Source organism: Cetorhinus maximus, chromosome 10 (genome assembly GCF_964194155.1).
Source record: "Cetorhinus maximus chromosome 10, sCetMax3.hap1.1, whole genome shotgun sequence".
Classification (NCBI taxonomy): Eukaryota; Metazoa; Chordata; class Chondrichthyes; order Lamniformes; family Cetorhinidae; genus Cetorhinus; species Cetorhinus maximus.
The window spans coordinates 25,954,792-25,978,664 of record NC_135888.1 but is presented as its reverse complement, the minus strand read 5'-3'; the positions used below and the strand labels follow the sequence as shown (position 1 = coordinate 25,978,664).

General features: G+C 48.8%; 1 protein-coding gene across 5 annotated transcripts in view; it reads left to right on the top strand.

The window, feature by feature from the left end:
• Positions 1-23,873, top strand: part of rxrab (retinoid x receptor, alpha b) — a 100,049-nt gene that overhangs the window by 21,004 nt on the left and 55,172 nt on the right. For 3 of the 5 annotated variants that reach the window (XM_078550248.1, XM_078550244.1, XM_078550246.1), the window contains exon 2: positions 20,932-21,197. The exons of 1 other annotated variant lie outside the window; for it this stretch is intronic. In XM_078550248.1, coding sequence (XP_078406374.1) covers positions 20,946-21,197 — 252 coding nt within the window. In that variant the 5' untranslated portion in view covers positions 20,932-20,945. Of the gene's footprint in view, positions 1-763; positions 834-20,931; positions 21,198-23,873 lie in introns of all 5 variants that reach the window. One more of the 5 variants, XM_078550245.1, reaches the window with a different exon arrangement.

Below are 23,873 nucleotides of genomic sequence, written 5' to 3'. Positions count from 1 at the left end.
CCCCCTCTCCCTCTCCCTCCCCTTTCCCCCTCTCCCTCTCCCTCCCCTTTCCCCCTCTCCCTCTCCTTTCCCCCTCTCCCTCTCCCTCCCCTTTCCCCCTCTCCCTTTCCCTCCCCTTTCCCCCTCTCCCTCTCCCTCCCCTTTCTCCCTCTCCCTCCCCTTTCCCCCTCTCCCTCCCCTTTCCCCCTCTCCCTCCCCTTTCCCCCTCTCCCTCTCCCTCCCCTTTCCCCCTCTCCCTCCCCTTTCCCCCTCTCCCTCTCCCTCCCCTTTCCCCCTCTCCCTCTCCCTCCCCTTTCCCCCTCTCCCTCTCCCTCCCCTTTCCCCCTCTCCCTCTCCCTCCCCTTTCCCCCTCTCCCTCTCCCTCCCCTTTCCCCCTCTCCCTCTCCCTCCCCTTTCCCCCTCTCCCTCTCCCTCCCCTTTCCCCCTCTCCCTCTCCCTCCCCTTTCCCCCTCTCCCTCTCCCTCCCCTTTCCCCCTCTCCCTCCCTGCTGTGAGAGGTGTGATGTTTCAGGGTGTATACTGCTCTCTCTTTTTCTCAAGGTAGTTGTGCGAGGACTGTTCTTGATAATGCATTGAGTGGGAGTCTGCGGCCTCAGGTCCATTGCTGAATTCTTTTTCACTGGTTTGTGTGAAAGTCTGTACTGCTGAGATTGAGTTTATAGAGAATGTACATCCTGTGGGAGTGCTACACTGTCCCACAGACAGGAAATGTCCTCTGACAACCTGAGCTGCACCACACAAGTGATTGTGCTATTTTTATCCAGTCTTTTAGGCACAGATTAGTCCAGGCTCCTCACAGCCGCTGGAATCTTTCAGTCCAGCATTTATACTGAGGTGAGTATCATTATTTCACTGCCATTTGGAGGCCAAGAGGTCTCCAGTGACCAGCTGAGTGTTGAGTTTGTGCTTTACACCAGAGGTCAGTTCACATCTGTCTGTCTCTCTCTCTTTCTCTCTCTGTCTGTCTCTGTCTCTCTCTCTCTCTGTCTGTCTCTGTCTCTCTCTCTCTTTGTCTGTCACTGTCTCTCTGTCTGTCTGTCTCTCTCTCTCTGTCTGTCTCTCTGTCTGTCTGTCTCTCTCTCTGTCTCTTTGTAATTTCTTCAGGACTATGTGCCTTAGTGAACAGCTTCCAACTCCACACATCCCAACACTGGCATTTAAACTGGTTGAAAGGGCAGTATGTCTACCTGTGTTAAGTTGCACTTCCCCATATTCTGGGTTTGTTCTTTTGGGGCCTTCAGATTTGATGATTTGAACCCTCTCCCGACCAGCCATTTTTCTTCCACCTGACGTAAACTTCAGCTCATCCAAATATCTGCTGCACGAGTCTGAATTGGCACCAAATTTCATTCATCTGCTACCCCTGTGTTATGCTGACCTGAAGTGGCTTCCAGTCCAGCAACACCGAACTTGAATATTCCCATCCTCATTTTCAGATCCTTCTAGGGCCTTGCCCCTCCCTCCAACCCCACAACCTGCCAAAACACCTCCGCTCCTTCAATTCTGGCCGCTTGAGCATTCCCAATTTTAATTGTGCCACCATTGGTGGCTGTGCCTTCAGCTGCCTGGGCCCTAATCTCTCCTGCACCCACCCCATGACTCTCCATCCTTCAACTTCTGAGCTCCATTTCCACCTCCCCCTTTTTGCACCCCTCCGGCTTCCTTTGCGCACACCAGCCCCTACACTCGCTTGCTCTTTTCCGCCCCTGTCCTGCTCCCTTTTCCCCTCTCCCTCTCAGTATCTCTCTGTTTCTCTCTCTCTCTCTCTCTGACTATCTTGCACCTCCTTCCCCTGCCCTTTCTCTCTCTCTCTCTCTCTCTCTCCACCTTCCACTGCCCTGTCACATGCTACCTCCCCTTGGTGCACACTTCCGAACCCAGTGTGCGCGGCCCACTTGGCTCTCCCGGCGTTCCGCGGCCCACTTGGCACTCCCGGCGTTCCGTGGCCCACTTGGCTCTCCCGGCGTTCCGCGGCCCACATGGCTCTCCCGGCGTTCCGCGGCCCACTTGGCTCCCCCGGCGTTCCACGGCCCACTTGGCTCCCCCGGCATTCCGCGGCCCACTTGGCTCTCCCGGCGTTCTGCGGCCCACTTGGCTCTCCTGGCGCGCGCGCACTCCCTGTGGTTCCCGCTCTCTCTCGCCTCTCTTCCTGCTCTCTCTCCTATTTGTCCTGCTCTTTCTTTCTCCAGGTGACAGTGTCTGTCCTCACTCTCGCTCTGAGCTGGTGACTTCTTGTACAGGTGCTAAAGCTTGCTTGCTGTCTCTCACTGCCTCCTGCTCTCTCTGTCCCTTATGCTTTCTGTCTGTGTGTGTGCCTTACTCTCTCTTTTGCTCTTTCCTGCTCTCTATCTTTCGGTATGTCTCACTCTGCCTGTTGCGTTCTGTGTCACAATTAATAGTGGTGTGTGAGCGATCACTTCAGGGTTTTTGGTTCTGAACCCAGGAACAGCAGGAAGAGATTTTTGTCAGTGTAGCATCAAGATTTTTTGGTTTCCTTTGTAAAGCAACTGCTTTCACAGTGACCACAGTGTAAGTCTCTGCTCCTGCCTTCTCTCTGCTTTCACTCATATGCACTTGAGGTAATCTGCTCCGCGTGCTCACTTCCCTCACTTTCAGTCTGCATGCTTTTTGACTCTGTTGGTGGATGGGGTGTTGCAGCCATCTCCCCATCACTGTGCCACGCTGCTGCTGGCTGTGCGTTCTGTGGCAGCCCATTGACAGAAGATTAAGGAGACCTAATAGTTAATCAAAATTATGAGGGGGTTTGATAGAACAAATCTGGAGGAACTGTTGCATCTGGCAAGTGGGTTGGAACCTGAGATGCCAAATAATTGGCAAAAGAACCAGAGAGAATTATTTTCACTCCGAAGATTGTTAAGATCTGGATTGGTGGTGACAGGGTGGTGGTGGAATCAGAACCTAGAGGGACTTTGAAAAGACAATTAGTCATGTATTTGAAGAGGCCTAATTTCCAAGGCTGTGGGCAAAACCTAGGGTATGGGACTAAATTTAACAGCTCTGTCACAGAGCAGCACAAGCTTGATAGGTCAGACGGCCTGCTTCTACGCTGTATTATTCTATCATTTTATGTCGGGATCGTTCACTAACAGGGCTGCTCTGTGCCAGGCAGGTGAGCAACCCATCTCATTGATCAGGGCATCTGGAGTCCCTGAGATTAGAGGCTGCGTCATTCACAGATGGGAATGAAAGTGCTCTCAGGGATCTGCAGTACGGGGATTTCAATATAAGTTAGGCAGGCAGTGTATGGAGAATTTCTAGTCTGTTTAAAATTATTGTTTCAAATCCTGTGCTTTTTAGTCGACCTCTGATACTCTTGCAACAGAATCAGTTTCCTGTTGTACACATGAAGAACTGTGTGTCCAGCGCGGACGAGTGTCCGGCGTGTGTGGGGCCTGGCGAGTTCGGTGTTCTGGCATCAAGCTTCATGTTGGAAACTCATTTTCCATTCCCAGGAAGTCCTCTGATAACGTTCACATGTCATGGTATAACTTGCCCTCTTTAAAAATGGCCGATTGTCTGAGATTATATATATTTCCCAGGACTAACTTACAATGTTCAAGGTGCTACACAAATTCAAGTTGTTGTTGTTGTATTTGTGGTTCTGATGCTGGTGCATACGTTTGATGTGTTCAGTTTGTGACATTGCTTCCTAAACTATTTCCCCACTTTAGCACTTCACAGAATCATAGAATGGTTACAGCACAGAGAAGGCTATTTGGCCAATCATGAGTGTGCTGCCTCTCTGGAGGAGAGTGCTACTCCCCGGCCTTCTCCTCTGCGTATTCTTCCTTTTCAGATAAATCCCAACAAAAACAAAACAGCAGTAAAGCAGCAAAGTAACAATCAGTATATAACTATTAAAGTTTGCATATTATAGATCAACATATACTATATTGTATAAATATGAAAATCTGTGTTTTTAAAGTACTTTGCAAAAATGTTATTTTATGTACTCAAAAGTCCATTACTTCATCTGAGTTACTCCAGCTCGTGAAGCTTGGCCAGGGGGCAGCAGAAGTGTAGGTTGAGGATTTTAAGGTGGCTCAGGTCATTCTGCAGCACTGGGTGATAGTGTTGGGCTCTGATAGGCTGCAGCTGAGCAGCAGAGGCATCACCCCCAGCTTCATGATTGAGACTGGGCTTCGAGACTTTGTGAAGTGGCTGCAGGCAGGAGCCAATGGCCCAGAGAGACAGACTGCAAGACGAGGCAGAGCCTTGTGCCACCTGGGCCCCGGTGTCAGCGTGGGACGCAGTCTTGCTGGAGGGGGAGCTCGCAATCCCATTCACTGATTCTGCAACCCCAGTTGGTGTCACATCCCTCCATTTGGGAACCGCTGGTCTATGAGTTCTGAACACATGAACAACATGTTTAATTTGTGGTTTAAGATGTTTGATGCCTGCCGCTGATTGAAGCTGCTTCAGTGAATTGCTTGTTGACATCAGCTCACACAGGCAATGGCAATTCTTTGTCCAAGGCTGCCTGCCCTGAAAAATGGGGTTCCAACATTTGATGCCTTTGTTGCAAGTCGGATGGAGTATAAAAGTAGGGAAGTCTTATTACAACTGTTGGTGAGACCATATTTATAGTACTGCGTACAGTTTTGGTCTACTTATTTGAGGAAGGATATACTTGCATTGGAGCCAGTTTAGTGAAGGTTCAATAGACTAATTCCTGAGATGAAGGGGTTTGTCTTATGAGGAAAGGTTGAGTAGGTTGGGCCTATACTCACTGGGGTTTAGGATAATGAGAGGTGATTTTATTGAAATATACGGTATAAGATACAGGGATGGTTTGACAGTGTAGGTGCTGATAGAATGTTTCATCTCATGGGAGCAATTTAGAACTATGAGGCCTAGTTTAAAAATAAGGGCCATGTAAGATGGCGATGAGGAGGAATTTTATTTCTGAGGGTCAGTACTCTTTGGAATTCTCTTCCCCATTGAGCAGTGGAGGCTGTGTTGTTGGAGATATTCAAGGCTGAGTTAGACAGATTTTGGATCTACAAGGGAACCAAGGGTTATGGGAGATAGGCAGGAAAGCAGAGTTAAGGCCACAATCAAATTAACCATGAACTTTCTGGATGGTGGAGCAGGCTCGAGGTGCTAAAGGGCCTACTCCTGCTCTTAACTCTTAGGACCTTAAGGGGGCCATTAATTTGGTCTTGTTATACCAGAATATGTCTGTGGTAGGAGATCACTGCTTGAGACATTGAGTTGAGAATTTAGCCAACTTGAGAACCAGATGAACCCAGGCTTGCCGTCAGAGAACACCCATGAACTTGCACCTTACCGTAAGATTGTTATTTTGTTGATAAAATGCTTCTGTGGCCCTTGTAGTGTGGCATAAAGCGTGTGATTTCCACACACACTGACTCTCACTGGGTTATGGGTCCCACACACACTGACTCTCACAGGGGTACGGGGCCCACACACACTGACTCTCACTGGGGTACGGGTCCCACACACACTGACTCTCACTGGGGTACGGGGCCCACACTCACTGACTCTCACTGGGGTACGTATGGGTTCGACAGCCAGTAACTTCCCTCCACCAAACTGCTGTTCATTGTGTGTGGACCCAGTGAATGTAAGAAGCACAGTTCCAGCTCTCAGGCACAAAATTGTCGATAATTTGGCAATTCTAGTTGTTGAGACCTCAGGGGAAGATAATGGAAGCATGTGACTGGAACGCTGGGGCCTGCTGCTTTGCAGTTGAACTAAGGAGAGATGCATGCATTGCTGTTGGGCAGCATCACAGGAAGAGGAGGAGGCCATTCAACCCCTCGAGGCTGTTCCCCCAATTAATTTGACCATGGCTGATCTGTATCTTAACTCCATCTAGCAGTTTTGCTTCCAAAAGCCGAAATAGCCTTTTGTAACAGAATGGTCTTGAACTTTTCCAGCAGCTGTTTGTGCGTTGCCTGCCCATTGGGATGTGGTTTTCTGGCAGCTGTGAACGAAAACACTTGCTGGCAATGGCAGGGCCTGAGAACAGGCTGTGTGGTGTTGGTGTCCTGTTCATCTGGAGGATGGGCTGGGGGAGTGGAGCCTTGGATTCAGTGTCAATAGTCTGATCTGGGGTGACCGAGACTACGAGGCTGGGACCTGGACCTCCTGTGGATTCCCTGTTAACTGACTGCATCGAATTGGATGGAGAATTGAATCATTTACACCCATGTGAACTGCGTTTATTCACTTCATGCTCCATTGTGCCTGGATTGCTGATTTAATGAGAACATTTAAAGAAAGGTACTGCCCAAAGGGAGCATCTTCCCTGTGCTCTCAGGTCTGATCCTGGAGACGGACTCTAGCTGTAAGGGTTACTCTTCTCTCTCCCAGCGCTGAATTAAAGGCTGCAGTGGGTTCCAGGTGCTGGAATCTGGGGGGTTTAGTCATGAGCACGGGCTGCTGACCCCCTCATAGAAAAATTAACTCCTTTTATCAAAATGCATGTGGGGGCAATAGCAATTGTAATCGCTGTTTGTCCTAATGTTGGAATGGGTGTCCCCAAGTTCAAGAATGGGGTGTTTTTAAATTTTGTGCTGGGAGGAGATTGCTGTGTTTCGTGTTAGACTGTGAGGGTGTGGGATTGCTGCTGATCAGTGGGAAGGGCTGGGGCAGGTAAGGCTCCTGGCGAAAGTTGCCACTTTGATGTGGTATAACCTGTCCTGCTTGTTTTCACTTCCCTAACCGTCTGCGCAAGTTTGCTAGTTACCTGATGGACTCTGAGACCCCTGTCCCCGAAGCTACACTCAGCACCACCATGTAGTGCAATGTTTATGTCCCCAGTGATCTGGAGGCCTGGACTCATATTCCAGAGGACATGAGTTCAAATCCCACCCTCGGTAGTTTGAAAATTTGTATTTTATTTTAAATGGGGTTATAAGCTGTCATACAATACAAGCAACACCAACAACTTGTATTTATATAGCTCCTTTGACACACGAACATATGAAATAGGAGCAGAAGTAGGCCATTCGGCCCCTCGAACCTGTTCTGCCATTCATTAAGATCATGACAGAATAAAACGTTCCACAGCACTTCACAGGAGCATTTTAAAATAAAATTTGAAAGTGTGTCACATGTGGAGATGTTAGGAGTGATGACCAAGCTTTTGGTCAAAGAGGTTAGTTTAGTGGAGCTTCTTCAAGGAGGTTTAGGGAAGGAATTCCAGAGCTTAGGGCCCAGGTTGCTGAAGGTACGACTGCCAGTGGTGGAGTGATTAAAATCAGGGATGGTTTTGAGGCCAGAATTAGAGAGGTGCACAGATCTTGGAGGGTTGTGGGACTGGAGGAGATTACAGGGATAGGGAGAGGCGAGCTCATGGGGGGATTTTCAAATAAGGATGAGAATTTTAAAATTGAGACATTGCTTAACCTGAGGCTAATGTAGGGCTGCGAGCACAGGGGTGATGTTGAACAAGATTTGGTGGAGTTAGGACACAGACGGCAGAGTTTATGGAGGGTAGAATGTGGGAGGCTGACCAGGAGTGTGTTGGAATAGTTTAGTTTGGAGCTAGCAAAGGCATGGATGATGGTTTCAGCAGCAGAAGGGCTGAGACGGGGGCAGAGTCTGGCAGTAATATGCGGGCGGAAATGAAGCATCTTGTTTAAGGTGTGGCTATTTGGTCAGAAGCTCACCCTGAGGTCAGCTATGATATCAAGATTGTGAACTGTCTGGACTAGTCTCGGGCAGTTGCCAGGGAAAGGGATGGAGTCCATAGCTAGGGAACGGAGATTGTCATGGGAACTGAAAGCAATGGCTTCAGTCTTCCCAATATTTCGCTGGAGGAAATTTCTGCTGGTTCAGTAGTATTTATTGTATAAGCCGGCTGAGAATTTAGCAACAGTGGAGGAGTGTGAGAGTTGGTGGTGAGGTAGTGCTGGGTGTCATTAGTGTGTATGTGAAAACTAACACTGTCAAGGGGCAGCAGGAGAAATAGGGTCAAAGGTGGATGATTTTCATAAAAACAGAACTGCTAATTAATGTCCTTTAGGGAAGGAAATCTGCTGTCCTTACCAGGCCTGGGTCTCGCTGGGACTCCAGTCCCACACCAAGGCGATTGACTTGGAACTTCCCTCTGAAAAGGCCCAGCAAGACCCTCAGCTCAGGCCAACTAGGGATGGGCAAAAAACACTGGTCTTATCAGCAATTCAGACATCCTGCAAATGAATTTAACAAACATCCGTAAGATTCAGCCTCACAAACAGTAATTCTCCCCCTAATGGCTTAATGAAGCACTGAGCTGAGGCTGCTTCCTCAAGCAGGTGTGGCTGGGCCTGAGCCAGGGAGAGGCAAGCTGAGATAGCCAATATCAAGTCTGGACAGCAGGAGTTGACAGCAGCCTCCCCTCTGATGAAGATGGGGTAATAGGCTGAGGTTTTGCTCCTGATCTCAACCCCATGCCTGCAGTTGGAAGGTGCATGTATGGAGATTAGGTGAAGGCAGCATCGGAGGCAGTGGTGATGTCTGCGGTTGAATCATCTCCAGACAATCGTGGGGCCAATTCCGTTCTATGTAATGCATGAGAGAAGCAATCCTCTTCTGCATTATCCGCTCTGCTTCAGTGTACCATAATTTCTGAAATTGCAGATTAGTTTGTGTAGAACATTGACCATCTCTGTTTTGTTACTTTTTGTTACTTGCTGTCTGAATGAGGGTAATTCTTTTTATTCATTCCCAGGATGTGGGCTTCGCTGGCTGGGCCAGCATTTATTGTTCACCTCTAATTGCCCTTGCGAAGGTGGTGGTGAGCTGCCTCCTTGAACCATTGTAGTCCATGTGGTGTAGGTACACCCACAGTGCTGTTAGGGAGGGAGTTCCAGGATTTTGACCCAGTGACAGTGAAGGAATGGCGATATATTTCCAAGTCAGGATGCTGAGTGACTTGGAGGGGAACTTCCAGGTGGTGGTGTTCCCAACTATCTGCTGTCCTTGTCCTTCTAGATGGTAGTGGTCGTGGGTTTGGAAGGTGCTGTTGAAGGATCCTTGGCGAATTCCTACAGTACATCTTGTAGATGGTACACACTGCTGCTACTGTGCGTCGGTGGTGAAGGGAGTGAATGTTTGTGGATGTGGTGCCAATCAAGCGGGCTGCTTTGTCCTGGATGGTATCAAGCTTCTTGAGTGTTGTAGGAGCTGCACTCATCCAGGCATGTAGGAAGTATTCCATCACACTCCTGCCTTGTGCCTTAGACAGGCTTTGGGGAATCAGGAAGTGAGTTACTTGCTGCAGGATTCCCAGCTTCTGACCTGCTCTTGTAGCCACAGTATTTATATGGATAATCCAGTTCAGTTTCTGGCCAATGGTAACCCTCAGGATGTTGTTCGTGGGGGATTCAGTGATTGTAATGCTATTGAATATCAATGGGCGATGGTTAGATTCTCTCTTGTTGGAGATGGTCATTGCCTGGCACTTGTGTGGCGTGAACTTTACTTGCCATTTGTCAGCCCAAACCTGGATACTGTCCAGGTCTTGCTGCATTTGGACATAGACTGCTTCAGTATCTGAGGAATCACGAATGGTGCTGAACATTGTGCAATCATCAGCGAACATCCCCACTTCTGACCTTATGATGGAAGGAAGGTCATTGATGGAGCAGCTGAAGATGGTTGGGCCGAGGACACTACCCTGGGGAACTTCTGCAGTGATGTCCTGGAACTGAGATGATTGACCTCCAAAAACCACAACCATCTTGTGCTAGGTATGACTCCAACCGGTGGAGAGTTTTTCCCCTGATTCCCATTGACTCCAGTTTTGCTAGGGTTCCTTGATGCCATGCTCGGTTAAATGCTGCCTTGATGTCAAGGGCAGTCACTCTCAACTCACCCCTGGAATTCAGCTCATTTGTCCCTGTTTGAACCAAGGCTGTAATGAGATCAGGAGCTGAGTGATCCTGGCAGAACCTATACTGAGCATCAGTGAGCAGGTTATTGCTAAGCAAGTGTCGCTTGACTGTGTTGTTGGTGTACCTACGCCATATGGACTGCAGCGGCTCAAAAAAGCGGCCCACCACCATATTCTCAAGGGAAATTAGGAATGGGCAATAAATGCTGGCTTAGCCAGTGATGCCCACATCCCATGAACAAATTTAAATAAAAACTACCACTGTGCTAAATTGGATAGATTTTGAATAGATCTGGCAACTGAAGACTCAGCACCCATGAGGTGCTGTGGACGTGCCACACAACACGATGGAGGGTATCCTCAATGTGAAGTTGGGACTTCGTCTCCACAAGGACTGTGTGGTGATAACTCCCACCGATACTGTCATGGACAGATGCATCTCCAACAGGCAGGTTGGTGAGGATAAGGTCAAGTATGTTTTTCCCTCTTGTTGGTTCCCACACCACCTGCCACAGACCCAGTCTAGCAGCTCTGTCCTTTTGGTCTTAGCCAGTCGGTAGTGGTGCTACTGAGCTACTCTAGGTGATGGACATTGAAGTCCCCCACCCACAGTACATTCTGTGCCCTTGCCACCCTCAGTGCTTCCTCCAAATGATGTTCAACATGGTGGAGCACTGACTCATCAGCGGAGGGAGGGCGGTACATGGTAATCAGCAGGCGGTTTCCTTGTCCGTGTTTGACCTGATGCCAAGAGACTTCATGGAACCCATGTGAAGATTGGGAAGGAGTATTTGCATTATGACGTGTTAGCCATCCTATGACACAGAGACAGTATCAGGTCGGTGTTAGTTGTGGCTTAGTAAAATCTTCAAGCTCATCTCTGAGTCAGAAAGTCATGGTGCCAAGCTCCAAGCTAGAGACTTGAAAGCATAATCCAGGTCGGCACTAGGAATGCAGTAATGATAGAGTGCCGCACTGCCGGAGGATCAGTACTGAGGGAGTACTGCACTGTCAGAGGATCAGTACTGAGAGAGTGCCGCACTGCCGGAGGATCAGTACTGAGGGAGTACTGCACTGTCAGAGGATCAGTACTGAGAGAGTGCCGCACTGCCGGAGGATCAGTACTGAGGGAGTACTGCACTGTCAGAGGGTCAGTACTGAGGGAGCGCCGCATTATCGGAGGATCAGGACTAAGGGAGTGCTGCACTGTCAGAGGGTCAGCACTGAGGGAGTGCTGCACTGTCAAAGGGACAGTACTGAGGGAATGCTGCACTGTTGGAGATTCAGCACTGACGGAACGCTGCACTGTAGGAGGGTTATTATTGAGGAAGTGCTGCACTGTCATAGGGTCAGTACTGAGAGAGCACTGCACTGTCGGAGGGGCAGCAGTGAATGTGCGCTGCATTGTCACAGGGTCAGTATTGAGAGAGTGCTACACTGTTGGAAGGGCAGCAGTGAGTGAGTGCTGCCCTGTTGAAGGGGCAGTACTGAGGGAGTGCTGCACTGTCAGAATGTCAGTACAGAGAGAGCACTGCACTATCGGAGCGGCAGTATTGAGGGAGTGCTGCACTGTTGGAGGGGCAGCAGTGAGGGATTGGTGCACTGTTGGAGGGGCAGCAGTGAGGGAGTGGTGCACTGTCGGAGGGGCAGCAGTGAGGGAGTGGTGCACTGTTGGAGGGGCAGCAGTGAGGGAGTGGTGCACTGTCGGAGGGGCAGCAGTGAGGGAGTGGTGCACTGTCGGAGGGGCAGCAGTGAGGGAGTGGTGCACTGTCGGAGGGGCAGCAGTGAGGGATTGGTGCACTGTCGGAGGGGCAGCAGTGAGGGAGTGGTGCACTGTTGGAGGGGCAGCAGTGAGGGAGTGGTGCACTGTCGGAAGGGCAGCAGTGAGGGTGTGCTGCAGTTTGGAAGGTGCTGTGTTTTGGTTGCGACTTTAAACCATGGCAATCTTTCCCCTGTTGCAAATGTGAAAGGTTCCATGGCACTGTTTTGAAGACCAGGAATTTCTCCCCAGTGAACTTAAAATAAAGCACCAAAAATAAATGACCTGGTCATTTATCTCATCGCTGTGTTGAGATCTTGCTGTGCACAAATTAGCTCTCATGCTCCCTGTATTGCAATAGTGCCTACACTTTACAGCCAATCAAGTGTCTTTTTTAAAGTGCTTTGGGACATGGTGTGGTAGTGAAAGGTGCAATAGAAATGAGAGTCTTTTTTGACTGCAGTTGGCCAAGAGGAACAGTGGCTGCTTTATCATGTGAGGGGCTGTGGGACTTGGGAATCTGGAGCCCCCAGCATGCTGAACTCGAGAGGTTTCAACTCTTGACCCTGGCCCCTGGGAGCGAGTAAACAGGGGCTCTTATTATATGTAGGGGGTGGGACAGGCTTTCTGTTACTCAGCTATGATGGGATGTTGCTGGAGCTGTGCTTGAGCTGTTATACAGCCAAGCTCACCGTCTGCTTTGCTGCCACAATAGGAACTGCAGGAAAGCAACAGCTAAAACCCAACACAGGACATAGTTCTGGAAACTTGGGTTAAAGGCTGATTTCAGCCCATCTGTTAGACGCTGGCTCAGTCAGTAGCACTCTCACCTTCAAGTAAAAATGTGTTCAAACCCCACTCCTGCACCTACACCTCCTCTCCCCCACGTCCCCCCCTCCCCCCTCACTCCTGCCCCATTCCCCCCTCACTCCTATTGCCCTCTCCTCCCTCTGACCCTCTCCCCTCACTCCTGCCCCCCTTTCCCCCCCTCACTTCTGTTCCCCTCACTCCTGCCCCATTCCCCCCTCACTCCTATTCCCATCTCCTCCCTCTGACCCTCTCCCCTCACTCCTGCCCCCCTTTCTCCCCTCCACGCACCCCTCTCCCCTCTCTCCTGCTCCATCCAGTAATGTGATGAGTGTATGGTAGCAGAAGTGCCTCCCTTCTGTTGTATGTAGACACTTCCTGGTGCTCACATCCACTGCTGCTGAGTTCCCAGCAGGATCATCTGGGAGAGGGAGGGGAGTTTGGGGGGAATGGGAAGGGCTGTGTGGGGGAGATGGTCTCTGGGACTGTTGAGTAATGCCAGAGAAGAGAGATTGTACAGTTGAATTTCATTACTGTGAGTCTCAGGGCCGTGAAGCCTAGACATTCACAAGCCCTTTGTTTATGGAGAGTTGAGAGGCTGGCAGCTGCTGAGCATTCTGAAAGATCAGCATGTTTTTTGGGAAATAAAATGATTTCCCTCATCCCCTCTGGTAGTTGGAGAAAGTTTGTATTTCTACATTTGCTGCCAGACTGTAATCAAAGTGACAGGAATGTTTATTCAAATGATTTGTGATCATTTCTCTTTTTTCCACATTGAGCTTTCCGATGATGATGTGATGAGGTTTCCCAAATGTGGTTCTCTATTAGTTCTTTGTTGCGATTTTAATGACCTCACTAAATGGGGCCCAAAATGCATCAAATTGATGACTTCAGGATGAGGGAACCTAATGAGGCATCAGACACAAGCTCTTGCAACAGATGCTGTCATTCTATTAAGGTTACCCCTTTCACACTTTGGACAGTTAACAAGATGGGCAAGAGTCCTGGGGGGAGGGATCTAAATTTGACTGCACCCTATGCCCACTCTCCCGGGCAGTCTCTGTGCGCTGGTTTTAGCTCTTCGCCTCACTAGCTGGGGAGTTCCATTTCACCAGTTAGGCGATACAGGCACTGACTTGAGCAGAAGCTTAAGCCTTGTCCCGTTGGAACAATTTGCATTTGTATAGCACCATTAATGTTGTAAAGTAATGTTGTAGAGATGTCAGAGAGTTGAAGAGTTACAGAAATAGGAGAACGAGGAGATGGAAGATAACATAAAATACTGTTCCTTGTTTTCAAATCTCTCCATGTACTGGCCCCTTCCCGCTCTCTCTCAATAACCTCCTCCAGCCCTACAACCCTCCAAGATCTCGGTACTTCTTCAATTCTGGCCTGTGGAGAGTCCGTGATTTTAATCAGTCCACTATTGGTGGCTGTGACTTCAGTTACCGAGGCCCTAAACTCTTGAATTACCTCTCTGCCTTTCTCTTTAAGATTCAGATTCAGTTTGTATCTGATAGTAGTCCTGTGAAGAAGCTTGGGATATTAAGCTTCTTATATTAAGGGACCAAGTTAAAGGTGTTATTTAGCGCAAGATGTAACAGTGCATCTTATAGATGGTAACTTTGTTTTTGTTGATGTAACTTTGAGCTTGGCTGTGATGCCACATCCAGTGCAATAACCTGGGGATTGACTGGGGTAAATGGTCATTGACCTGAGGTACCAGAAGGCAGTGTTGTCTGTGAAGTCTGTACTTTGGGGTGGCTTCAGAACACAGAGAACAAAATGTGGATGTAAAAGTTTCAGCTGAAGTCTGTACTGCCACTCATAATGTTCCCTCCAGAAAGCCTTGGTTGAGCTGCAGAGGAAGGCTGTGAGAATGAACCTACTGAAATAAAATGCAGCCTTGTTAACTCTGGAACTGCTCTGCATTGACAGGCATGCTTATGATGACCATTTCTGTGTCTCAGTTCCGCATCCTACCACACTTGCGATTTTGATGTTTATTGGCATCTATTCTGATTATGAAGCACTGTGCCAGTTATTAAATATTAGTTCAGCAGTTTCCATTACCACTCCCTTGCAGAACAGTCCCAGCTGGGCTCAGAGATGACTTGGATAAAGCAGGCTTTGAGGAGATCCCTGTAGGCTTGTTGAGAATCTATCAAACTCATCAGAACCTGAATTGTTGGCTTCCCTCAACACTTTAATCATCTCGACACCTGTCAGCTGTGTTGTACAGAGCTGAAGATGGCTGATTTTACAAAGCTCCTCTGGTCTTACGACTATATGTCGGGAAGGATTAAGGTGGGATGGGCTTTTTCACTTGAGGCAGTTTTCTGAGAGTTGGTGGGGGTGCCATATTCTTGCACAGTTGAATGATTTCACAGTTCTGTTGGACATGTTTCTCTCCACACCCCCACCCACCCTTATTCTCGGTGGTCCTGGCGCTGCTGGTCCTGCCAAGTTTATGTCAACACTCGCCTGTCTTGTTTCTGTGCCGATGGCTGGTAGTGTGGGCGGTTTTGGAGCTTGTCTGGAGTTCTGTAATCTGATATTCTCAGTTTCCCTGCTGGAGGTTAGTGTAATCTCTTCAAAAGGATTGTTCTGTGGTGCAATGAATACTTCAAAATAGCCAGAAAAATTCAATCGGATATTCTGGCCTAGGCTGCAATGTGTGGAATCCAATGCCTGTCTGGCATGAGACATTTGGGGCGAAAATAAAGTTCCTTTTGCTTTTCCTCATTGTGCAAAAACCTTCTTCCATCAGCCCTGCTGCCCATCATTTCTTCATTTTAAAAAATTCATTCCCAGGATATGGGCTTTGCTGTCTGGACCAGCATTTATTGCCCATCCCTAATTGCCCTTGAGAAGGTGGTGGAGAACTGCCTTCTTGAACCACTGTGGTCCATGTGGTGTAGGTACACCCACAGTGCTGTTAGGGAGGGAGTTCCAGGATTTTGACCCAGTGACACTGAAGGAATGGTGATATATTTCTAAGTCAGGATGGTGTGTGTCTTGGAGGGGAGCTCCCAGGTGGTGGTGTTCCCATGTATCTGTTGCCCATGCCATTCTGGATGGTAGTGGCTGTGGGTTTGGAAGGTGCTGTCTAAGGACCCTTGGCGAATTCCTGCAGTACATCTTTTAGATGGTACACACTGCTGCTACTGTGAGGCGGTGGTGGAGGGAGTGAATGTTTGTGGATGTGGTGCTAATCAAGCGGGCTGCTTTGTCCTGGTTGGTGTCAAGCTTCTTGAGTGTTATTGGAGCTGCACTCATCCAGGCAAGTGGAAAGTATTCCATCACACTCCTGACCAGTGCCTTGCAGATGGTGAACAGGCTTTGGGGAGTCAGGAGGTGAGTTACTCGTTGCAGGATTCCTAGCCTCTGACCTGTGCTTTTAGCCACAGTATTTCTATGGCTAGTCCAGTTCAGTTTCTGGTCAATGGTAACCCCCAGGATGTTGATAGTAGGGGATTCAGCGATGGTAATGCCATTGAACATCAAGGGGTGATGGTTAGATTCTCTCTTGTTGGAGATGGTCATTGCCTGACACTTGTGTGGCACGAATGTTACTTGCCACTTGTCAGCCCAAACCTGGGTATTGTCCAGGTCTTGGTGCATTTGGACATGGACTGCTTCAGTATCTGAGGATTCGCAAATGGTGCTGAACATTGTGCAATCATCAGCGAACATCCCCACTTCTGACCTAATGATGGAAGGAAGGTCATTGATGAAGCAGCTGAAGATGGTTGGGCCGAAGGCACTACCCTGAGGAACTCCTGCAGTGATGTCCTGGAGCTGAGACGATTGACCTCCAACAACCACAACTATCTTCCTTTGTGCTGGACATGACTCCAAACAGCGGAGAGTTTTCCCCGATTCCCATTGATTCCAGTTTTACTAGGACTTCTTGATTCCACACTTGATCAAATGCTGCCTTGATGTCAAGGGCTGTCACTCTCACCTCACCTTGGGAGTTCAGCTCTTTTGTTCATGTTTGAACCAAGGCTGTAATGAGGTCAGGAGCTGAGTGGCCCTGACGGAACCCAAACTGAGCATCAGTGAGCAGGTTATTTCTAAGCAAGTGACGCTTGATAGCACTAATGATGACCTCTTCTGTCACTTTACTAGTGATTAGGGTGATAATTGGCTGGGCTAGATTTGTGCTGCTTTTTGTGCGCAGGACATACCTGGGCAATTTTCCACATTACCGGGCAGACGCCAGTGTTGTAGCTGTACTGGAACAGCTTGGCTAGGGGCGTGGCAAGTTCTGGAGCACAAGCCTTCAGTACTATTGGCGGAATATTGTCAGGGCCCATAAACTTTGCAGTATCCACTGCCTTCAGCCGTTTCTTGATATAAGACTATAAGATATATGAGCAGAAATTAGGCCATTCGGCCCATCGAGTCTGCTCCGCCATTCAATCATGGCTGATAAGTTTCTCAGCCCCATTCTCCCGCCTTCTCCCCGTAACCTTTGATCCCCTTACCAATCAAGAACCTATCTATCTCGGTCTTAAATACACTCAATGACCTGGCCTCCACAGCCTTCTGTGGTAATGAATTCCATAGATTCACCACTCTCTGGCTAAAGAAGTTTCTCCTCATCTCTGTTCTAAAAGGTCTTCCCTTTACTCTGAGGCTGTGCCCTGGGGTCCTAGTCTCTCCTACTAATGGAAACATCTTCCCCACGTCTACTCTATCCAGGCCTTTCAGTATTCTGTAACTTTCGATCAGATCCCCCCTCATCCTTCTAAACTCCATCGGGTATAAACCCAGAGTCCTCAAACGTTCCTCATATGTTAAGCTTTTTATTCCTGGGATCATTCTCGTGAACCTCCTCTGGACCCTTTCCAGGGCCAGCACATCCTTCCTAAGATACGGGGCCCAAAATTGTTCACAATATTCTAAATGTGGTCTGACCAGAGCCTTATAAAACCTCAGCAGCACATCCGTGCTTTTATATTCTAGTCCTCTCGAAATAAATGCCAACATTGCATTTGCCTTCCTTACTACCGACTCAACCTGCAAGTTAACCTTAAGAGAATCCTGGACTAGGACTCCCAAGTCCCTTTGCACTCCAGATTTCTGAATTCTCTCCCCATTTAGAAAATAGTCCATGCCTCTATTCTTCCTACCTAAGTGCATGACCTCACACTTCCCCACGTTGTATTCCATCTGCCACTTCTTTGCTCATTCTCCTAACCTATCCAAATCCTTCTGCAGCCTCCCCTCCTCCTCAATACTACCTGTCCCTCCACCTATCTTTGTATCATCTGCAAACTTAGCCAGGATGCCCTCAGTTCCTTCATCTAGATCATTAATGTTTAAAGTGAAAAGTTGTGGTCCCAACACTGACCGCTGCGGAACTCCACTCGTCACCGGCTGCCATCCTGAAAAGGACCCCCTTATCCCCACTCTCTACCTCCTGCCAGACAGCTAATCTTCTATCCATGCTAATACCTTAGCTCTAACACCATGGGCTCTTATCTTACTGAGCAGCCTCCTGTGCGGCACTTTGTCAAAGACCTTCTGGAAGTCCAAGTAGATAACATCCATTGGCTCTCCTTTGTCTAACCTACTCGTTACCTCCTCAAAGAATTCTACCAGATTTGTCAGGCATGACCTCCCCTTGATGAAACCATGCTGACTTTGCCTGATTTTACCATGCACTTCCAAGTATTCTGAAATCTCATCCTTAATAATAGACTCTAAAATCTTACCAACGACTGAGATTAGGCTAATCGGCCTGTAATTTCCCGTCTTTTGCCTCACTCCCTTCTTAAACAGGGGGGTTACATTAGTGATTTTCCAGTCCTCTGGGACGCTCCCTGACTCCAGTGATTCCTGAAAGATCACTACTAACACCTCCACTATCTCTTCAGCTATCTCCTTCAGAACTCTGGGGTGTAATCCATCTGGTCCAGGTGATTTATCCACCTTCAGACCTTTCAGTTTTCCTCGCACCTTCTCCTTGGTAATGGCCACACATACTCACCTCTGCCCCCCGACTCTCTTGAACTTTGGGGATGTCACTCGTGTCTTCCACTGTTTAATTGTCCAGCACCATTCACGACTGGTTGTGTCAGGACTGCAGGACCTATCAGTCAAATTGGGAAATTTAATTGGAGCTGTGCCAGGGCTTTCCAAGTGATGCCAGTCCTGGGGATGGGGGTGGGTGAGGCCTGAGCGGGGCCAGTCCTGGGGGAGCCCCTGAAGGGGGTCAGTCCTTGGGAGGGTCCCTGAGTGGGGACAGTCCTGGAGGTTAGGGAGGGGAGTGGTCCCAAATGGGGCCAATCTGGTTTGAGTGACTTTCAGCTTGATAATCCCCCTGGCAACTGGAGTTTGAGAGTATTGAGCAGCTTGAAAGGAGCGGTGAGAGGTCAGTGACTGGGTGTTGCTGGTAATCACCTTGATCTTCCTGCACAGTTTTATCAGGGTGTGGGTGTTTGGGGTTTACTGGGTGGTCTGGGGCGGGGTGTGGCACCTATGTGTGGTGGGGGTACTGGGTGATCTGGGGGAGTATGGGGTGGTGTGGGGGATACGGGGCAGTCTGGGTGGTACTAGGTGGGCAGTCTTGGGGATATGGAATGGGCTGGGGATAACAGTCTAGAGGTTGCTTTAATAAAAACAGAAAATGCTGGGAAAAACTCAGCAGGTCTGGCAGTATCTGTGGAGCGAGAAACAGAGTCATAAGTATTCGAAACGTTAACTCTGTTTCTCTGTCCACAAATACTCCTAAACCTGCCTGGCTTTTCCAGCATTTTCTGTTTTCATTTAAGATTTCCAGCATCCACAGTATTTTGCTTTTATCTTAGAGGTTGCTGTCTATGTGCAAGAGTTAAACAGGCTTCTTGGGCCTGAGGTCTGTCACCAGCTGGGGGTATCTGAATGGTATACAAGACTTGCCTTGACTTTTCTGGAGTAGTGTAAACCAGCCATGTCCTGTTACTATTGGAAACTATCCAGTTAAGGATGTGAGAGTGCTCAGTAATATAACTACCATCAAGAACGAAAGAAAGATCTGCATTTTTACAGAGTTTTTCATAACATCGGAAATTGCACTCCCTATCCCTTCCAGTTAAGCATTGCAAACATAAGAGAGTAGCTGGAGTGGATCATTCAGCCTTTGAATCTGCCTTGCAGTCAGAAAGATCTTGGTTGATCTTTGACATCAAGTCCACTTTTCCTCCTGATCTCCTTATCACTTGATTCCCTTACAGTCCAAATATTTAGCGATCACAGCCTTGAACAAAATCACCAATAAGAAATATGTTGAAGTAAAGTTACAGTTGTAATAAAGGAAACATGGCAGCCATTTGCACACAGCAAGATTCCACAAACAGCAATGTGATAATGATCACACCATCTGTTATAGTGATATGGGCCAAGGCAACTGTGAAAACACATCTGCTCCTCTTCAAAATAGTGCAGCGGATCCTTGCATCTCTACTTGAGAGGGCAGAAGGGCCTTGGTTTACTGTCTCATTGGAAAGATGGCCCCTCCAACAGTGTGGCGCTCCCTCAGTACTGCAATTTCTACTCCCCTGTGCAACAACGTGCCCCCACTACAGAAGAACATGTAGGTCTAGAATTGGGCTCCTAAGTTATCTGAAGTCTCCAAGCCTGATGGACGTCATCCTCAATTCTGAGGGACCGATGACGACAACTGGCGCTCCCTCGGTACTGACCCTCTGACAATGCAGCACTCCCTCAGTACTGACCCTGCAACAGTGCGGCGCTCCCTCAGTACTGACCCCCCCCTCCGACAGTGCGGCGCTCCCTCAGTACTGACCCCGCCCCCCTGACAGTGCGGCGCTCCCTCAGTACTGACCCCGCCCCCCCTGACAGTGCGGTGCTCCCTCAGTACTGACCCCACCCCCCCCCCCCGGCAGTGTAGCGCTCCTTCAGTACTGACTCTCCGACAGTGCGGCGCTCCCTCAGTACTGACCCTCTGACAGTGCAGCACTCCTGCAGTACCCCTTCTGACTGTGTGTATGGATTGGATGCCCCACTCCTGTTTGTACGCTGTTTGAAATGCCCCTATCCTGTGCGTTGTGTTACACATTGTGTACCAGTCGACCTGTTCCTGATGATTGAGGGTCTGGTGAACAAATCACTTGAATAGCTAAGGACCCATTTTGCTGGTTTAATATCACCCGGTTTTCTCACTGTCCTGCTCAAAGCCCAGTGACTCTCTCCTGAAGTGGACTGCCATTGCAGCACCGTCTCAACTGGCTAAGGTTTTCCAGTGATGTCTTTAACATTTAGATAGCCAGCCACCATTGGGTTGGGTAGCATGCTGCCCCTATATTATGGGATGGTAATGTCTGTCAGTGTACCTTGTTTTGTATGAGAGGATATTGATCTGTGTGCCAGTGTGACTCCTTCATGTATTATGGGTCGTCGAGCTGTGTGTAACTGAGCTTTATAATGAGGGTAATGCTATGTTTTAGTTCAGCATTTTAAAAGATTTGACTTTTTTCTCCTTCCAGACTCCTCGTCCTGTATGAGTGTGTCAATGAATTGTGATTCCACCGGAGCAGCCATGAATGCCCCTTCTGTTCACCCCCAAATGATGGGGTCTGGGGTCAGTCCCACCATCAGCTCCCCCGGACAACTACATTCACCTATAAGCACTTTGAACTCTCCAGTGAATGGAATGAGCTCTCCCTTCTCAGTTATCAGCTCACCACTGGCACCACACACAATATCCATCCCTTCATCTCACAGCATGGGCTTCGGAGGACAGAGTCCGCAGGTACGTCTCTGAACAACTTCCTCACTCAGTCTGTCCAGGCAGTCACCAGTGGAGGTGCTGGTAATGTGAGCAGAATTAATCCATTGGCATTGCCTCCACCTGAGGAACTGCGTACTTTAACATTATCGACAAAAGAAGCAGAGGGGGAAGTGAGACATTTTTAACACAGCGAGTTGCTGTGATCTGGAATGCGCTGCCTGGAAGGGCATTGGAAGCAGATTCAGTAGGAACTTTCACTGAGAATTGGAGAAATACTTGATAAAGAGTACGCGGGCACTAGTGAGAAGGTGGGGTACATGGTTTGTGGTACACGGGTGCCTTAATCTATGTCCATCTTCCGCATGTGGTACTGACTAGGGAGTGTGGATCACCTGTGGAACTCCAGGAGGCAGAACGATTAAATCTGCATTCACTATCCTCATAAAGGTACTCAGGGTCAGGGTCAGACAGGAGGAATTGGGGGCGGGATCCTGGTGAATTCTCATTCTGAGTCTGGGAGACACAGTCCAATTGTTGGAGCTCCCTCTCCTCCTTGCCCCAGGTATAATCAAGATCATGGTGTACTTTCAGCATCACACCTTGGCCAGTAATTGCAGGTGAGGGGGTAGATTGTATATCCGCATATTGTGTTGCTCTGAATCAGTCTAATTCAGTAACTGGATGGAAACTAGAAGTTCTTTTTATTGTAAGGTTTTGCAAAGCGTAAAACAAAAAGCACCAGGTTTTATAGCAGCTTTACAATGTGAAGATGTAACAGTTGAGTAGGATGTTCCTGTTGCAGGAGCTGCCTGTCTGGTTGTGAGTGTCCAAATCGAAAATTTATTTTGATCCATTCCCTCCTGTGTAACTGTAATTGTGTCATTTCCTGGTCTAAATGTAAAGTAGGCTGTCAGAGTAGCAACCTGATCTCAACATGCAGGAAATACTTGGCAAAGACACTTCCTGTCTGTGGCTGCACCCCCCCACCCTCATTCGAACCCTGACTGTCATTTCCTGTTGGCCCTGTCACTGGCATTTCAATGTGACAGGAAGAGTCAGATTTCACAACATGTCCTCTTTTGAATTGAGAGAGCACACAAGTCACAGATCTAGACACTGACTTGTGCGTGTCACTGTCTAACGCTGGGTACAGTACTGGCAGATACATATTTATCACTGTAATAACACTGGGGTACAGTACTGCTGGGAATGGTTCTGGCACTGTATAACGCTGGGGTACAGTGCTAGTGGGGACAGGTCTTTTACTGAATAACACTGGGGTACGGGTCTGGTGGGGACAGGTCTGTCACTGTATAACACTCGGGTATAGGACTGGTGGGGACAGGTCTGTTGCTGTGTAACACTGGGGTACAGGACTGATGGGACAGGTCTTTTACTGTATAACGCTGGGTACAGCATTGGTGAGGAAAGGTCTGTCACTGTATAACACTGGGGTACAGCACTGGTAGAAACAGGTCTGTCATTGTGTGACAGTGGGGCACAGTACTGGTTTGGATAGGTCTGTCACTATAACACTGGTGTACAGAACTGGTGGGGACAGGTCTGTCACTGTATAACACCGGGGCACAGAACTAGTGGGGAGAGGTCTGTCACTGTATTACACTGGGGTACAGTGCTGGTGGGGACAGGTCTTGTACTGTATAACACTGGGGTACAGCACTGGTGAGGAAAGGTCTGTCTCTGTATAACACTGAGGTACAGTGCTGGTGGGGACAGGTCTGTCACTGTGTAACACTAGGGTACAGGACTGATGGGGACAGGTCTTTTACTGTATAACACTGGGTACAGCACTGGTGAGGAAAGGTCTGTCACTGTATAACACTGGGGTACAGAACTGATGGGCATGGGTCTGTCACTGTATAACACTGGGGTACAGAACTGATGGGCATGGGTCTGTCACTGTATAACACGGGTACAGTACTGGCGGGGACAGGTCTTTTACTGTATAACACTGGGGTTCAGCACTGGCGGGGACAGGTCTGTCACTGTACAACACTGGGGTATAGTGCTGGTGGGGACAAGTCTTTTACTGTATAATACTGGGGCACCGTACTGGTGGTGACTGGCCTGTCACTGTATAACACTGGGGTACAGTACTGGTGGCTGCAGCTCTGTCACTGTATAACACTGGGATACAGGACTGGTGGGGACAGTTCTTTTACTGTATAACACTGGGGCACAGTATTAGTGGGGAGAGGTCTGTCACTGTATAACACTGGGGTACAGTGCTGGTGGGGACAGGTCTGTCACTTTATAACACTGTGGTACAGGACTGGTGGGGAAAGGTCTGTCTCTGTATAACACTGGAGTACAGCACTGGGGAAAGGTCTGTCACTGTATAACACTGGGGCACCGTACTGGTGGGGATAGGCCTGTCACTGTATAACCCTGGGGTACAGTACTGGTGGAGACAGGTCTGTCACTGTATAACACTGGGGTATAGTACTGATGGGGACAGGTCTTTCACTGTATAACACTGCGGTACAGTACTGATGGCTGCAGCTCTGGGCAGCCTGTCACTGAATAACGCTGGGGTACGGGGCTGGTGGGGACAAGTCTGTCACTGATAACACTGGGATATAGGACTGGTGGGGACAGGTCTGTTGCTGTGTAACACTGGGGTACAGGACTGATGGGACAGGTCTTTTACTGTATAACACTGGGTACAGCATTGGT